The sequence below is a fragment of the Manis pentadactyla genome, chromosome 3, assembly GCF_030020395.1.
Source record: "Manis pentadactyla isolate mManPen7 chromosome 3, mManPen7.hap1, whole genome shotgun sequence".
In the NCBI taxonomy this organism is placed as follows: domain Eukaryota; kingdom Metazoa; phylum Chordata; class Mammalia; order Pholidota; family Manidae; genus Manis; species Manis pentadactyla.
This window is the reverse complement of record NC_080021.1, coordinates 64,776,483-64,795,628: the sequence shown is the minus strand read 5'-3', so window position 1 is coordinate 64,795,628 and position 19,146 is coordinate 64,776,483. Positions and strand designations below refer to the sequence as shown.

Here is a 19,146-nt window from a genome sequence, read left to right as displayed (position 1 = left end):
AGATAGCGACTGAAGTTTCTGATTGTTTAAATTAGGATAATATGGGGTGGCCCGGGCTTGTTTCCCATTACTTTCCATAATGCCAATAGTTTCTCTGTTAGTTGCCTTTTTTTATTTTTCTCATTGTGCTTCATCTTTATTTATCCTCTTCACTCCACTGTGACTCTGGGAAAACTTTTACAAAAGGGGACATTTGAAAAAACGTGTCTTGAGCCTCAATGTGAAGGGCATTTTTACCATCATAATGGAAAAATCTTACACTAGCTGGATGGTTGAATGCTCATATAAATGTTTGAGGCTTATTTGTGTGTGTGTTTAGAAACAGACTGAAAATTTCAAGCCATGACTATACCTTGTACTTGATAAAATGTCCAAGATGCATTATAACACCAGCATTATATTTTTCTGAGTAGAGAAGAGTTTTTTGTCAGCTATGTCTTATAAAAAGCCAGCTTTCTAAAGACAAACCTAGTGTTTTACTCTCTAATGATAGCAAACATATACACAGAATCTAATTCCTTAAATAGTTCTTTATTCAGATGAAGAAAAATCATATTATGTGTCTAGATAAATTAGTTTACTTGTAAATTTGGTTATTGGGAGACATCTAAGATATTGAAAGATACTCACATTACACATTCTACTTATTACTTGTCTTTTCCCCTTCTTCCTGCAACACAATGCTTCCTTTGACCACTGAAAGCAAAGCTTTTAGGATCTTGTTCAAGTGTATCTAAAAAAAGCATCGGTTATATCAAGGATGAAAGTCCTGGATTTTTTTTTTTAACTAAGGAGTAAATAGTTGAGCTAAAGTCAAGGAACATACTGATAATTGCAGCTTTTGATTGCAGGAGAAATGCCACCTTCCATCTTTCTGAGGACAAGGACAATGTTTCAGTTATTACTAGAATTTGACATATAAAAAATAATTGGCAGTATGAAATTCATTAATATTTCTGGCCAGGTTCTAAAGTAATTCAGCAGATTTATTGAATTTCTTAGGAGAGCTGAAAATTTCCAGGAGCTTACTTTAAAATACTATCCATCTTTCCCAAATAGATTTGTTTTTAACTTGTTATAATTTTATTGTTTTCACTTAAGTAAATTCTGATTTTTAAAATAAGGATAATATAGGGTGGCCCAGGCTTGTTTCGCATTACTTTCCATAATGCCAACAGTTTCTCTGTTAGTTGCCTTTTTAAATTTTTCTCGTGCTTCAGCTTTATTTCTCCTCTTCACTCCACTGTGACTCTGGGAAAACTTTTGCAAAAGGGGACATTTGAAAGAATATATCTTGGGCCCCCAATGTGAAGGGGATTTTTACCATCAGTAAATTCTGGAGGGGCTTTTTAAAATTGTGGCAAGTACTCATTTTTTTTCTAAAGCCTTGATTATATTTTCAACTAACACTTATGGTACCTTTCTCTCCCCAAGCCTACTGAAGATAATCTTTGTGGCAATCTGAAACAGAAATAGTTGTTACAAAAATAGATGCATTTACTCCTTAATACTATACATGAAATTTAAGAAAATGCTTTAGAGCTACACATAGAGTGATTTATACTTAAAGGTCTCAGAGCGGCTTGTTTGCAAACGCCTGCTCAGTGTGTACACGCAACACAGAAGTGAAATGTGAAACATCACTCAGATCTTTAGAAAGATTTGCTTTTCATCTTCCCAGAACCGCACATGGGACTTTTCCTGCCTTGTTACACTAAGGAAGTGTCAATCTGACATATGACATATGACAATATTATATACCATATATGACATAATGGTAGTATTTTTGAGACTACAGTAAAAAAAAAAAAAAGTCTCCCCCCCAACTCAAAACCTGGTGCTTCAAGCTGTAATTATGATGCCATGATCAGAAAGTCGTGTTTTGTCAGGTTGGGCCCTGAGCGGGTGGCAGCATAATTTCAGACTTGGTAGGCGCAGCGCAGCTGTGCAAAACAAGAATGTTTGTTGTTGTTTATTGTTTAAAGAGTCGTTTTTTTCCTCTAACTGACTAATGAAGGGATATTTAGTACATTTGCATTGGTCGGCTGATTGTTGCAAGCTTGAATTTCAATTGACCAAATGAAGTGAAATAAATCAACTGCCAGAAGAAAAGATTCACTGAGATTTTGCCCTCGACAGAAAAAAATGTATGTTCAGTTTATAGCTGACTATGTCTATAAATTGCACGCAGTTACATAACATCCACACAGTTTAAATGTTGAATTATTAAATTTTATATTTGTATACTAAATTGAATTACATGATTAATTCGTATGGGGTAAAATTATTATGATAACATAATTCCACTTACAAAGCTGTATGTGAGAAAACAACATTGTATCCATTTTAATTACTAAAATTAAAAACATAAATTTTGCAAGCTTTCAAGAGTGGCAAGATATAGTATACCTAACTGGGAGGTAACCAACAGATTCATTGTTAGAAGTAAAATTAACATGGCAGGAAAGAACATAGATTAAAATGAGAAGTTAAAATATAGACAATCAACTATACACTAAATAAAATAAATGAAACTTTTATGATGTTCTGAAGGTAGTTGGTTTCAAGCCTTTTTAAAAATTAAAGGAGGCTGGAAGTGAAATATGAAAACCACCTTTTCTTAAGAAACTAGACATGAGAAAATGTTTTCATTGACTCTGAGGTAGTATGATAGGTTTATTTCTCCCTAAAGTAAGGATGGTGATGATTGGAGGGGGAGGGTGGTAAAGGCCACAGAATCATTGTGGGAGGAAAAAATTAACCAAAGGTTATAGAAATCAAATAACTATAAGCAAGGGAATGCCATTATTTAATGGGTAGGGAAATTGAAGCACAACCAGAAAGGTGAGAGGGATGCAGAAGGGCAGCCAAACTGGCCCCCAGGGTCCTGAGGCTCGGAGCAGAGCCTCTTTTGCAATGTCACACAACCTCCCGGAAAAAGAAACTCAATTTAGATGTATTTCTTTTCTTCTGGAGAGAGATGTGGTATTTTCAGCTCTGGAAGTTTTCATATTAAAGGTATAGAAAGCTTTATGAAGTATGTACAGGTTTGAAAATATATAGTTTGGTTTTGTGGTTGGCTAAGAGGCCATGAGGATAGAAAGTTACAGGATAAGAAGAGAGGGAGGTGAACGAAGAAAGATAAGCACTGTGTGGGGAAACAGAGAGATGGGAAATTGGGAGAGGAAAACCCAGAGGAAGAGAGAGAAGAGAAAACAGGCAGGCAGAAAGGCTCAGCGTCACAGGACTGTTGACCATGGCCTGTGCTCTGCACTTTACTTGAATTACAGGCTTCCAAACATGACCACTGGTTTTTACTATTATTCTGAAAGCCTGATTAACTCTGAGACCACTACTCACAGTTCTTCAACTGTTTGAGAGCTTATGCCTTTGAGCCTCCATTCTTTATCAAGTAACAAGCAGAACATTCTGCCAAGAGAATAAAAAGAAATTTAACCACAGTAACAATAATCAGAACAGATCAGATCTTAGTGTTAAGAAAATCAAATCCACAGGCCACAATCTCTCATCCTGGTCCTCTATCCCTGCTTTGAAGAAAGATACTGAATTTCAACCTGTCTTTTATTGTGGGATTTGTTACAAACACTTGATTTCTTAAAATAGAAAGTTCTTGATCAGTTAGGAAGATATTTTGAAATATAATTCTTATGAGCTCTCTTCACTTGAGACACTCTACAAAAGGAAAAGTTATTCTAATTCATCAGTGTGAAATTATTTAAGACAAATGGTGACCTACTGGTGAGTGTGACATAACATTTATGCTTTTAGTGATGACTATGTAAGCAAAGTCACACTAAGCCTTTGACCACAAACATGTTTGTATTATACTGCGGTTTGCTGTCACTCTGGGAAACCTCTTGACTGGTACTACAGTCAGTTCAAAAACCATTTATCTTCTTCACATTAGTATAAGAGATGATATTCCAAGAAGTAAATTCATTTTATGTTTATTTGTAACTATATTAAAAATGTATTAGCCTTCCTGCTTATTCATGTGGCCTCTTTGCATAATCTATATGGACTGCGAGATGGCACTTAAAACCAAAGCGTTGAATGGAGTACAGACATTCAGATTCACTACTGAAATTGCCCCATCTCTAATATTTTCAGCTATTTTGCCTGATCCTTATAGTGCTGCTCAGTTTTGTTTGTTTGTTTGTTTTGTTTTGTTTTGAGAGGGCATCTCTCATATTTATTGATCAAATGGTTGCTAACAACAATAGAATTCTGTATAGGGAGTCAATGATCAATGCACAATCATTAATCCACCCCAAGCCTAATTCTCGTCAGTCTCCAATCTTCTGAAGCATAACGAACAAGTTCTTACATGGTGAACAAATTCTTACATAGCGAATAAGTTCTTACATGGTGAACAGTACAAGGGCAGTCATCACAGAAACTTTCAGTTTTGATCACGCATTATGAACTATAGACAATCAGGTCAAATATGAATATTCGTGTGATTTTTATACTTGATTTATATGTGGATCCCACATTTCTCCCTTTATTATTATTATTATTATTATTTTTAATAAAATGCTGAAGTGGTAGGTAGATGCAAGATAAAGGTAGAAAACTTAGTTTAGTGTTGTAAGAGAGCAAATGTAGATGATCAGGTGTGTGCCTGTAGACTATGTGTTAATCCAAGCTAGACAAGGGCAATAAAACATCCACGGATGCAGAAGATTTCTCTCAAAACAGGGGGAATGAGGTTCTAAGCCTCACCTCTGTTGATCCCCAATTTCTCACCTGATGGCACCCTGTGACTGTGCCTGTCTTAGGTTGTTCCTCCCTTGAGGAATCTTACCCATCTCTGGCTAACCAGTCATCTTCCGGGGCCATACAGGGAAATGTAAAGTTGGTAAGTGAGAGAGTAGCCATATTGTTTGAAAAGGTTAGCTTTTTACTTCTTTGCAGATTTATGCCCTGTGGCTTCTACACCCAGCATTTGTCTTGAGGTATCTTTACCACTTGGAGGAATTATGATACTCGGTAAATTTCATATGAGGCACGAATTGTATTTAAGGGTTGTAATTAGGAAGGAAGAAGAAAAGCTATAGAAGTAGCAGACGGAAGAAAACATGGGAAGATTGATTATTTCTTTGACATAACTTCTTGTAGAGTAACTTAAGCATGTATAGGTTTTAAACTACTAATTAAATTGCACACACACATTAACATAATAGGAATACAGTTACATAACCAAAGCAGATCTATAATTACCAGCCATCTCCAGTGAAGCCAAGAAAACCAGTTAGGCACCCTAGGCATTTGTGAAAATTTGTCTGTGATATGATGGATATTGTCCAACTGTACCTGAATAGTCTGACAGAAATCAGACAAATTAAAACAGCCCATTTCTGGGAACTGTTCACATCCCATATGTTCTTTTAACAGTAGATAGTCTGTAGTTATAAGATTTTGGAGCGCTACAACTTGCACTTCTCCTAATTCTTGGTTGAGTTCCAACAGTGTAGATCCAGTCAAATTTGTTGTTTTACTGTATGCACAGGCCAGCTTAGATATCTCCTTCTTCATTCCAATGGCAAGTCCAGGAACTGGTGGGATGAATGCAGCTACAACTGCAGCATTGCCTGGATCTTTGATGAAGTTTTTTGATGATCATCTTCTGGTATGACTCTTCCAGAGAGTGCTGATGTTGTAAGTTCTTCTTCATATCATATCTTAGTTCATTTTCTGGGTAGCCAAATTAGGCTTTGATCCTCTGTATAAACACAAACAGACCCTTTGCCCACACTTTGATCTGCCCTTTATACCATTGTGTAGAACTCATTGGAGGTCACCACACAGGAACTGCTTTTTTTTTTTTTTTAAGAGAAAGGAATATTATCAGAAAAGTGTACCTCCATAGCTGATCATCTGACACACTTTAAGTGATCAAAATTAAGGATATTTAAAGCATGCATTAATCGTTGATTTACAGTTAGTTTTATCCTATCATGGAGTAATCCCCCTTTTCTTTCTTTCTTTTTTTGTTTCTTGTTTTTTTGTTTTTTTGGTATCTTTAATCTACACTTACATGAAGAATATAATGTTTACTAGGCTCTCCCCTTTACCAGGTCCCCCTATAAACCCCTTTACAGTCACTGTCCATCAGCATAGCTAAATGTTGTAGAATCACTACTTGTCTTCTCTGTGTTGTACAGCCCTCCCCTTTCTCCCACCCCCCCATGCATGCTGATCTTAATAACCCCCTTCTTCCTCCCCCCCCCGCTTATCCCTCCCTACCCACCCATCCTCCCCAGTCTCTTTCCCTTTGGTACCTGTTAGTCCATTCTTGGGTTCTGTAATTCTGCTGCTGTTTTGTTCCTTCAGTTTTTCCTTTGTTCTTATACTCCACAGATGAGTGAAATCATTTGGTACTTCTCTTTCTCCACTTGGCTTATTTCACTGAGCATAATACCCTCCAGCTCCATCCATGTTGCTGCAAATGGTAGGATTTGCCCTCTTCTTATGGCTGAGTAGTATTCCATTGTGTATATGTACCACATCTTCTTTATCCATTCATCTACCGATGGACATTTAGGTTGCTTCCAATTCTTGGCTATTGTAAATAGTGCTGCGATAAACATAGCGGTGCATCTGTCTTTCTCAAACTTGATTGCTGCATTCTTAGGGTAAATTCCTAGGAGTGGAATTCCTGGGTCAAATGGTAAGTCTGTTTTGAGCATTTTGATGAACCTCTATACTGCTTTCCACAATGGTTGAACAGGTTTACATTCCCACCAGCAGTGTAGGAGGGTTCCCCTTTCTCCACAGCCTCGCCAACATTTGTTGTTTGTCTTTTGGATGGCAGCCATCCTTACTGGTGTGAGGTGATACCTCATTGTAGTTTTAATTTGCATTTCTCTGATAATTAGTGATGTGGAGCATCTTTTCATGTGTCTGTTGGCCATCCATATTTCTTTTTTGGAGAACTGTCTGTTCAGTTCCTCTGCCCATTTTTTAATTGGATTATTTGATTTTTGTTTGTTGAGGCGTGTGAGCTCTTTATATATTTTGGACATCAAGCCTTTATTGGATCTGTCATTTACAAATATATTCTCCCATACTGTAGGGTTCCTTTTTGTTCTATTGATGGTGTCTTTTGCTGTACAGAAGCTTCTCAGCTTAATATAGTCCCACTTGTTCATTTTTGCTGTTGTTTTCCTTGCCCAGGGAGATATGTTCAAGAAGAGGTCACTCATGTTTATGTCTAAGAGGTTTTTGCCTATGTTTTTTTCCATGAGTTTAATGGTTTCATGGCTTACATTCTGGTCTTTGATCCATTTTGAATTTATTCTTGTATATGGGGTTAGACAATGGTCCAGTTTCATTCTCCTACATGTAGCTGTCCAGTTTTGCCAGCACCATCTGTTGAAGAGACTGTCATTTCACCATTGTATGTCCGTGGCTCCTTTATCAAATATTAATTCACCATATATGTTTGGGTTAATGTCTGGATTCTCTAGTCTGTTCCATTGGTCTGTGGCTCTGTTCTTGTGCCAGTACCAAATTGTCCTGATTACTATGGCTTTATAGTAGAGCTTGAAATTGGGGAGTGAGATCCCCCCTACTTTATTCTTCTTTCTCAGGATTGCCTTGGCTATTCGGGGTCTTTGGTGTTTCCATATGAATTTTTGAATCATTTCTTCCAGTTCATTGAAGAATGTTGCTGGTAATTTGATAGGGATTGCATCAAAACTGTATATTGCTTTGGACAGGATGGCCATTTTGACAATATTAATTCTTTCTAGCCACGAGCATGGGATGAGTTTTCATTCGTTAGTGTCCCCTTTAATTTCTCTTAGGAGTGACTTGTAGTTTTCAGAGTATAGGTCATTCACTTCTTTGGTTAGATTTATTCCTAGGTATTTTATTCTTTTGATGCAATTGTGAATGGAATTGTTTTCCTGATTTCTCTTTCTATTGGTTCATTGTTAGTGTATAGGAAAGCCACAGATTTCTGTGTGTTGATTTTGTATCCTGCAACTTTGCTGTATTCCGATATCAGTTCTAGTAGTTTTGGGGTGGAGTCTTTAGGGTTTTTTATGTACAGTATCATGTCATCTGCAAATAGTGACAGTTTAACTTCTTCTTTACCAATCTGGATTCCTTGTATTTCTTTGTTTTGTCTGATTGCCGTGGCTAGGACCTCCAGTACTATGTTAAATAACAGTGGAGAGAGTGGGCATCCCTGTCTAGTTCCCGATCTCAGAGGAAATGCTTTCAGCTTCTCGCTGTTCAATATAATGTTGGCTGTGGGTTTATCATAGATGGCGTTTATTATGTTGAGGTACTTGCCCTCTATTCCCATTTTGCTGAGAGTTTTTATCATGAATGGATGTTGAACTTTGTCAAATGCTTTTTCAGCATCTATGGAGATGATCATGTGGTTTTTGTCTTTCTTTTTGTTGATGTGGTGGATGATGTTGATGGACTTTCGAATGTTGTACCATCCTTGCATCCCTAGGATGAATCCCACTTGGTCATGGTGTATGATCCTTTTGATATACTTTTGAATTTGGTTTGCTAATATTTCATTAAGTATTTCTGCATCTACATTCATCAGGGATATTGGTCTATAATTTTCTTTTTTGGTGGGGTCTTTGCCTGGTTTTGGTATTAGGGTGATGTTGGCTTCATAGAATGAGTTTGGGAGTATTCCCTCCTCTTCTATTTTTTGGAACTCTTTAAGGAGAATGGGTATTATGTCTTCTCTGTGTGTCTGATAAAATTCCGAGGTAAATCCGTCCAGCCCGGGTGTATTGTTCTTGGGTAATTTTTTGATTACCGTTTCAATTTCTTTGCTCATAATTGGTTTAACTTTTGTGTTTCTTCCTTGGTCAGTCTTGGAAGGTTGTATTTTTCTAGGAAGTTGTCCACTTCTTCTAGGTTTTCCAGCTTGTTGGCATATAGGTTTTCATAGTAGTCTTTAATAATTCTTTGTATTTCTGTGGAGTCTATCCTGATTTTTCCATTCTCATTTCTGATTCTGTTGATTTGTGTTGATTCTCTTTTTCTCTTAATAAGTTTGGCTAGAGGCTTATCTATTTTGTTTATTTTCTCAAAGAACCAGCTCTTGGTTTCATTGATTTTTGCTGTTGTTTTATTCTTCTCAATTTTGTTTATTTCTTCTCTGATCTTTATTATGTCCCTCCTTCTGCTGACTTTAGGCCTCGTTTGGTCTTCTTTTTCCAATTTCGATAATTGTGATGTTAGACTATTCATTTGGGATTGTTCTTGCTTCTTCAAGTGTGCCTGGATCGCTATATACTTTCCTCTTAAGACTGCTTTCACTGCGTCCCACAGAAGTTGGGGCTTTGTGTTATTGCTGTCATTTGTTACTATGTATTCCTTGATCTCTATTTTAATTTGTTCGTTGATCCATTGATTATTTAGGAGCATGTTGTTAAGCCTCCATGTGTTTGTGAGCCTTTTTGTTTTCTTTGTGGAATTTATTTCTAGTTTTATACCTTTGTGGTCTGAAAAATTGGTTGGTAGAATTTCAATATTTTGGATTTTGCTGAGGCTCTTTTTGTGGGCTAGTATGTGGTCTATTCTGGAGAATGTTCCATGTGCATTTGAGAAGAATGTATATCCTGTTGCTTTTGGATGTAGAGTTCTATAGATGTCTATTAGGTCCATCTGCTCTACTGCGTTGTTCAGTACTTCCGTGTTCTTACTTATTTTCTGCCTGGTGGATCTATCCTTTGGGGTGAGTGGTGTTTTGAAGTCTCCTAGAATGAATGTATTGCAGTCTATTTCCCCCTTTAGTTCTGTTAGTATTTGTTTCACATATGCTGGTGCTCCTGTGTTGGGTGCATATATATTTAGAATGGTTATATCCTCTTTTTGGACTGAGCGCTTTATTATTATGTAGTGTCCTTCTTTATCTCTTGTTACTTTCTTTGTTTTGAAGTTTATTTTGTCTGATATTAGTACTGCAACCCCTCCTTTCTTCTCACTGTTGTTTGCCTGAAATATGTTTTTCCATCCCTTGACTTTTAGTCTGTACATGTCTTTGGGTTTGAGGTGAGTTTCTTGTAAGCAGCATATAGATGGGTCTTGCTTTTTTTTCTGTTCTATTACTCTGTGTCTTTTGATTGGTGCATTCAGTCCATTAACATTTAGTGTGACTTTTGAGAGATACATACTTATTGCCACTGCAGGCTTTAAATTCGTGGTTACCAAAGTTCAAGGTTAGCCTCTTTAGTATCTTACTGCCTAACTTAGCTCGCTTATTGAGCTGTTATATACACTGTCTGGAGATTCTTTTCTTCTCTCCCTTCTTATTCCTCCTCCTCCATTCTTCATATGTTGGGTGTTTTGTTCTGTGCTCTTTCAAGAGTGCTCCCATCTAGAGCAGTCCCTGTAAAATGTCCGGTAGAGGTGGTTTGTGGAAAGCAAATTCCCTCAGCTTTTGCTTGTCTGGGAATTGTTTAATCCCGCCATCATATTTAAATGATAGTCGTGCTGGATACAGTATCCTTGGTTCAAGGCCCTTCTGTTTCATTGCATTAAATATATCATGCCATTCTCTTCTGGCCTGTAGGGTTTCTGTCGAGAAATCTGACGTTAGCCTGATGGGTTTCCCTTTATAGGTGACCTTTTTCTCTCTAGCTGCCTTTAACACTCTTTCCTTGTCCTTGATCTTTGCCATTTTAATTATTATGTGTCTTGGTGTTGTCCTCCTTGGATCCTTTCTGTTGGGGGTTCTGTGTATTTCCATGATCTGTTCGATTATTTCCTCCCCCAGTTTGGGGAAGTTTTCAGCAATTATTTCTTCCAAGATACTTTCCATCCCTTTTCCTCTCTCTTCTTCTTCTGGTATCCCTATAATGTGGATATTGTTCCTTTTGGATTGGTCACACAGTTCTCTTAATATTGTTTCATTCCTGGAGAGCCTTTTATCTCTCTCTATGTCAGCTTCTATGCGTTCCTGTTCTCTGGTTTCAGTTGCATCAATGGCCTGTTGCATCTTATCCATTCTGCTTATAAATCCTTCCAGAGTTTGTTTCATTTCTGTGATCTCCTTTCTGGCGTCTGTGATCTCCCTCCGGACTTCATCCCATTTCTCTTGCGTATTTCTCTGCATCTCTGTCAGCATGTTTATGATTTTTATTTTGAATTCTTTGTCAGGAAGACTGGTTAGTTCTGTCTCCTTCTCTGGTGTCTCTGTGATCTTGGTTTCCCTGTAATTTTGTCTTTTCATGGTGATAGGAATAGTTTGCAGAGCTGGGACGAGTGACGGCCGGAAGAACTTCCCTTCTTGTTGGTTTGTGGCCCTCCTCTCCTGGGAGAACAGCGACCTCTAGTGGCTTGTGCTGGGCAGCTGCATGCAGACAGGGCTTCTGCTTCCTGCTGGGCTGCTATGGAGTTAATCTCCGCTGTTGCTGTGGGTGTGGCCTGGCTCGGGCTGCTACTCCAAAATGGTGGAGTCGCGTTGGAGGGGGAGCAGCCAGGAGGCTATTTATCTCCATAAGGGGCCTCCGTGCTCCCTACAGCCCATGGGATTAGGGTGCCCAGAGATCCCTGGATTCCCTAGCTCTAAATTAAGTGTCCCACCCTGCCCCTTTAAGACTTCCAAAAAGCACCCGCCAAAACAAACAATGACCACAAAAAAATAAAAATTAAAGAAATTAAAAAAATAAAATAATAAAAAAAAATAAAAATGGCCGCTCGTTTTTCTTTATTCTCCGGCACCAGCCTCAGGCACCCACTCACCGGTCTTGCTGCCCTGTTTCCCTAGTATTGGGGTCCCTATCCCTTTAAGACTTCCAAAAAGTGCTCACCAAAACTAAACAACAAGAACAACAACAACAAAAATGGCCGCTCCCTTTTCTTTTGTTCTCCGGCGCCAGCCTCCGATACCCGCTCACCATTCTTGCTGCCCTGTATCCCTAGTATCCAGGGCCCCGCGCATGCACTGTGTCTGGGCTCTGGTCCGGATGGCTGAGGCTGGGTGTTCAGGAGTCCTGGGCTCCCTCTCCCTCCCGCTCTGCCTTCTCTTCTCCCACTGGGAGCTGGGGGGAGGGTTGCTTGGGTCTTGCCAGGCTGGAGCTTGTATCTTACCCCCTTCGCAAGGTGCTGGGTTCTCGCAGGTGTGGATGTGGTCTGGATGTTGTCCTGTGTCCTCTGGTCTTTATTCTAGGAAGAGTTGTCTTTGTTATATTTTCATAGATATATGTGGTTTTGGGAGGAGATTTCCGCTGCTCTACTCACGCTGCCATCTTGGCTCCCCAGTTTTGTTTTTATGTTTGTATTTGTTACCTGAATACAAAATTTGGAGACCGGCATCAATGGCATCAAAGATACATGTTATAGGTGCCTAGTGGGTAGGTTCAGTGCTGGATAGAGAAAAGGTGGGGCCAACAATTCCTGACCTTATTAGCTTATAATCCACTTAAGAAGACAACATTTATGCCTAAGTGAGAAAAACTTAAGTTCTAGCACTTATTTAATAGACACCTGTATAGCTTTTATTTATTTATTTATTTACTTATTTTTACTAGTATAGCTTTTAATCTTAGTTTTCTTTCAGTGATTGGGAGCTAAACTTAAAGAAGAAATATGAATTTTCCTACTCTGTTCAGTTGCACAGGGCCACTTCACATAAACTATCTCATAAAAATGCCTGTGAAATAGACACTATTTTCCTCATTTTATAGATTAAGAAATTGAGGCTCAGATAATTTATGTTACTAACACAGTCATTGTAATTATTTATTTTTGTAAGAATAGATATTATTGTCACGTGCCATGAAAATGTGTATGTATATGTTTAAAACATTTCTATAACAATGTAGTTGAAAAATCCAGTTCAAATGTATCTACTGGCCATATTTGAAATACTTCTTACATAGTCCATCTACATTTTTTTTCATAAATTTGACTTATTTTCATTTGAGAGGATACTTGGTTTCCAGATGGAGAAATAAATTTAACTTACAGAAGTGGAGAAACCTGAGACATGCAGAAATTGATGTGTATCTTAAAAGAGAGTTCCAATTATAAGGACCTCTTAAATCTAAAAGCTTTTCCCTCTGGTATAGCCATCCACTGTGTGAAATGTGGTGTTTTACATTAAACATGGTGTTTTGGATGAATGGCTTGAAGCTCCATGATTTTCTGTAAAAATATTCTAGGGGGAGATCAAATTAGAAGATGCTTGTTGGTGTAGATCAGAATAATAGATTAACAAGAGGGAATACAACAAGAATAGTATCTTAAAGAATTAATCTACAGGAGAAAAGATCTGTGAAGCAATGAATACATGTACACACAAACATACTCTGTACACACAAACATGTAAAAATAACATGTAAACATGATGCATTTTAGGCAAGTGATCCAAATAACTCCATTTATGCATTTTTCTGGCCATATACATTAGCCCTACTAGATCTTTGGTAAGCTGTCTTCTGGGGAAAAAAAAATTAAAGAATTGATTCATTATTTAACAATATATAAGCAGTGTGCTCAGTGATAAGGATATAACAACAGAGAAGACAGTCTTTCTCTTTAAGAGCCCCCAGCATTCTGTGGGGAAAGTGTTATTGCAGTGGTTTGATGAAAAGGAAGACACATTCACATAGAATTTCGTGACCCTAGAGGACAGAGATCACGGATGCTATCTGGAGGAGGTGAAGTCTGGGATGAGTCCTGAAAAACAAGGAGCAGTTAGTCAAAGGAAATGAGGCAGGTTGAAGCTCTGCATGAAGAAAGGCCGGGAACTTGAGACAGAATGACGTGTGGGCTCTGGGGTTGCTGGAATATACTGACGAGGGAGAGAGGAGGGGAGAGGGGAAAGAGGTAGGCCAGATGTACTTGGGCAACTGGACTTGATATTGCCAGCAGTGAGGAGCCTTCGTGGGGTTTAAAGCACAGCAAGGTCAAATTTGTATCTTAGCAGATCATTGTCCTAGCTGTGTGGAGAATAGCTTTTAGGTGGAGAAAACCAGAGTTCGGAATCCAGTTGAAGAGGCTGTTGTGGATCAGTAGGCAAGAGATGCTGAGGGTTTGAACCAGCATTGTGGATCAAGGGTAACAGGGACTGGGAAATGGTGCTGGAGGGCCTCAGCCACGCTTAGGAGGTACTGTTTGTCAAGAACTGGTGTTTATTTGGATGTGGATTGATGGATCAGGATTTCTGAGAGTTTTAGCTTGGGTTGCTGGGCATGGAGGTGCGGAGAGCCATAAATCTAAGGGGAAGAAAGGACAAGTCCTGGCCGGCCAAGCAGGTGGGAGTGTGACCAGTGCAGGTGAAGGTGTCTGTGGTTCATCTGGAAAGAGCAGATCAGCACATGGATATTTTGGCCACCAGAAAGCTGGTGATGAATTTGGGTGTTGTCAACCTACAGATGTATAAAATTGAATACACAGCATTCTTCTATGTAGTATATTGTGTTGTCTTTTTCCTCCTTTCTTATATCTTAAAATCAAAGATTCGGATCTCCATAAAAACACAGGAATTCAATCATACTTGCTGGCTGTGCATGAAAGATAGCGCGATCCCACAGAATAAGAAGTGCTTTGGGAAAAATGCAAGTAACCAAATGGTCGTTGTTGCTCTTTTCCAGTTGTGTCTGTGGAAATGACTGCCTCAGAGCGATATCGCTTCAGCTGATCTCCCCGCGGTGAATTCTTTTGAGGACCCTGGCTCTGCGGCTTTGTTCGGTTCAAAATGGCAGAAAAGGCTCCCCCTGGCTTAAACAGGAAGACTTCAAGGTCGACACTTTCTCTTCCACCAGAGCCGGTGGACATCATTAGGAGCAAAACGTGCTCACGGAGAGTAAAGATCAACGTGGGGGGCCTCAACCACGAAGTCCTGTGGCGAACGCTGGACCGGCTGCCGCGGACGCGCCTGGGGAAGCTCCGGGACTGCAACACGCACGAGAGCCTCCTGGAGGTGTGCGATGACTACAACCTGAACGAGAACGAGTATTTCTTTGATCGGCACCCAGGAGCCTTCACTTCCATTTTAAATTTTTACCGGACCGGGAAACTCCACATGATGGAGGAAATGTGTGCTCTCTCTTTTGGCCAAGAGCTTGATTACTGGGGGATTGATGAGATCTACTTAGAGTCCTGCTGCCAAGCCAGATACCATCAGAAGAAGGAGCAAATGAATGAAGAACTGAGGCGAGAGGCAGAGACCATGCGAGAGCGGGAGGGCGAAGAGTTTGACAACACCTGCTGCCCAGAGAAAAGGAAGAAGCTATGGGACTTGCTGGAGAAACCCAACTCATCGGTGGCTGCAAAGGTATGAAAAGCTTGGCATTGCTTTCTTCCATGTGCTTGCATGTGCCTACATTCCAGAGAGTGTGATTGTCTTCATTTAAGATGTTTTGGTAAGATAGGACAAAAAGAGGCTACGCAGACAGTGAAGGATACTTTCCAAAATCTGATTTTGTCGAATAGAGTTATTCTTCCGTGTGATGTCATAAAATGGCATTTATTCTTTCATAAATACCGTTATTAGGTCGCGGCAGGCCTGAGTGACAGGGTGACAGGGTTTCAGAGAGTTCTGGTTTTCCTGGCACAGTGTGGTGTTGGTGACTTGGAGGTTGAGGAGGATGCCCTAGGCTAGATCCAGCAGACATGGAGTCCTGCAGAAACCTGGGGCCTGGGCTCCGTCCTTGTAAAGGCAAGGGGCTGTCATGAAAAGTACAGGAGTGTGTCCTGGCTTCGTTCTGTTGAAGTGCAAGGAAAGAGAGGAGAGAGTAGCTCCTTACAGTTCAGAGGGCTCGGGGGCCTCATGCATGAGGGAAAGGACTGTCTTATTAAGTGTGTAAGGAATGAGCCAATGTCTGGAATGCATCCATTTGCTTCCTGTTTGGAGGTCTGCTCTGACAATGTTTCTGTCTGTTGGTGTATAAGTTTTTCTACAATTGAGGTATCACCATATGTCAGAGTTCATAAACTGTTTGCTTAAAATGAAGGTAAATTCATGTTTCCATTGTGCCTGCATATGTCTCAATCTCAGAGTAAGTATTTTGTCACTAATTTCAGTATTTAATTCAACTGCATGATTCTGTTTATCTAATTTTATTGAGAGCTTTGACGGTTAGCTCAAACCAGTTCTCATCCCATGTATTTAGTTCTGTATTGCAATATGAATTACAAAGCAGATATCTAAAGAGTCAACTTCAGTGGCAGAAACATAATATTGATATTTTGTGCATATTAGATGAAAATGGAATGTAGCATAGAGAAAAGATTGTCATCATATGAATTCTTTAAATTAGAATTTGTCACTTTCATTTTTTATAACAGTAAAAATTACAGAAATATAAAGACAATATGTACCTGTTGACTGGAAATTAAGATACTACATAAAATCTACAACATATAAATAATGTAAATAATAAGCTGAATGCAGCAATGAGAAAACTGCTTCTTGCTCTGGTTGATATGTCTACTTTTACATCTTGTTGACTTTTAAAGGCGTTTTACTTATAGGACTTGGAGCTAAATGAAATAAAATGTATTTCTGTTGTATGTAATGAGGAAATGCACATTTTCTGACAAATGGAAGATTTCAACTAGGTGTTTTTGTGGTTATGAAAAATTTGTTTACTTTTGTTTTACCCGTAAGAAAGAAATGGATGTGCTGCATTTATGGGTTTTGTTTGAGAATGGTTATAGTTCTTTCTAATGTCAAGTGTTCAGTTACATATTTGAGTTACTACTAAAAATATGGAATGAATATTGAAGATGAATGACATAAATTCTGGATGTAAGAGAGTATTTTGGGTAAATTTACTCTTTCAAGCCTTTAGGCAATTGAGGAATAAATGATTGTTCCACCAAATGTTTCAGAGGCAGTTAACCAAATATGTAAAAATAAGCAGTTAAGTCAAAGAAAATTTGAAAGGTTTATGTGGTTTATTTGCTAATAACAGCATTACTGACACATATCCAAAATTAAGCACTCTATAGAAAAAAATTTTTTAATATATGCATTTTTTTTTTCTGAAGAATTTCTTGTAAGGATGGAATAGGGTCAATAACCTGTTTCCCAGACAAGGTAGTTCATTTACTCTCTAAATTTTGGAAGAAGAAGCCATCTCTTGATCTTTAAGAAGACATAAAAATTGATAATGGCCTGTTATAATATGCCAATAAAGGTATATGCATAAGATAGATTATTTAAACTTGCTTCAAATTATGTATGTACAGATATGTACCTACAAACTATAGCCGGTAGCTAACAACATTGGTTTGGGAAATTTTTATGTAGTTATAAATAATAAATTTGTTTCCAAATTATTAATCAAGCTAAGCAAATCTTTGCTAACCTAAGTAGACTCTTTACTAAATTTTCATAAAGGATTTGTGTTTATTTATTTAAATGTCTACATTTTCCTCTCTGTTTGAATGGTGAAATATTATGGAAATTATTTACATTTGATTATATAGTAGTTTAGTGAAAGTATTGTTCCTTTGTCTGAGGTTTGGAACCTTTTAAAAACAGCTCTGTATGATGCCTTATAAAAACCACTACCTTTTCCTGTCCTCTTCTCAAGTCACATAATTTGTTATTTCTCTGGAATAATTCTTGGTGAGGGGAGTGCTAATACTAGGTATGTGTGAATAGTATTTTTACAAAGTAGAAATTATTTGCTTTGTTAAAAAAGCTGTAGTAGGATGCTACTCCAGCCTTCACTATTTGTACTATGGGTACATCAGGACACCACTTATGCTATGAAGCTCTTGTGTAGGAATGCTTAGAACCTATATGTTTTTCCTAAGTTGCTTAGGAGGTAAGATATATTTGGAAGAGAATATCAGTTTATCTTGTCTTTACAACTATTGCTTATTTGGTTTAGTAATTCAGATGAACATATATGGAATGTTCTCTGTGCTCTACACACATTAAAGTAGACATGTAGAAAGAAACACCCTTCTCTCCAGAATTAAAAAAAATAACAATTCTCTCAGCTTAAACAGGATTTTATTTCCTTGAAAATACTGGGTTTTTCTCTTTTGATTTTTCTGTATTTTATAATTTACCTATACATTTTTGTAATAAAGTATCAAAGGTAGGAGATTACTTGCCAAATCCCTAGCATAAAAGGAAAAGCTTGACTTTGTGAGCATTTGTGAAAAATATTTCACAATAGGTTAAATATATATTCATTGACTTGGAATAAATACTGAATAGTCAATTAAGTAATAATTGTTCAACGCATGCTGTGTGCATCCGTTATGATATACAAAATTACTGCAAAACCCATTGACCTGTCATACTTTGTCTTTGGGCATGACCCTGACAATAACAGTCTGTCTCTTGTAGAACATGCTTCTTGGTGTCTATTAATTGAACCTTCTAAAATATTAATAATGGAAAAAAATGCCAAAACAATTTAAAACTGTGGTATATTTGAAATGTCTATATTTAACAAATTAACATTTTTATACATACACAGGCTACCATGAAATATACTTGTACTTTTCACAAAACAATGACAGGGCTAGTAAAAATTTTTTCATAGCATTCTGTGGTATGGTATGATCTGGTAACATGATATGATGTGAGTTTATATCAGGATGATGGATATTCTCTTTTTTTCATTCTTGGTGTATCTGGCTGGCACAAACCTCTGGGTTACCATGACATGGAATTGCTGACTCTGGTATGCCCTTCATAGGAACATGCAAGGGGAAGAGGTGGGCTTAACTGCCTGCCAGTTTCCTGGGCAGTGAAGTAGAATTAGACTTGATCTTGTACCTCTTCCAGCACCGGGCAATTTAGTCAGCCTCTGGACTGGAAACATTTTTCTCTCTTTGACCTCTTCCCTAAGAAACTGCAATAGCATTTCACCTGTAAATTTTGCATACAGTGACTTCAGTCTAAAAAGTGCTTGAAGGCGTTTAAGAGAAATGGGTCCTATCAGCCTATGCGGTAAAATAATAGGCAGGAAGAAGCAGGGCCTAGGTGAGAGCTGAAGGGAATTAGACTCTTCAGATGGCAACCTCATTCCGAATATCTGATGAAGGTCAAGAACGAGGGAAGTCAGCTGGTCTTCAGACAAACTCAGTTAGGAAACAGCCGAGCCTTCTGAAGCAAACCTCAGTCTGAACGTGTAAGTGGACGTGGTGTGCAATACAATGCTGGCC

General features: G+C 38.2%; 1 protein-coding gene across 2 annotated transcripts in view; it reads left to right on the top strand.

Annotated features, from left to right (window-relative positions):
- KCNB2 (potassium voltage-gated channel subfamily B member 2) overlaps positions 1 to 19,146 on the top strand; it is a 391,569-nt gene that overhangs the window by 19,742 nt on the left and 352,681 nt on the right. For both annotated transcript variants that reach the window (XM_036886285.2, XM_036886283.2), the window contains exon 2: positions 14,604 to 15,286. In XM_036886285.2, the coding sequence (XP_036742180.2) occupies positions 14,708 to 15,286 (579 nt within the window). In that variant the 5' untranslated portion in view covers positions 14,604 to 14,707. The remainder of the gene's footprint in view (positions 1 to 14,603; positions 15,287 to 19,146) is intronic.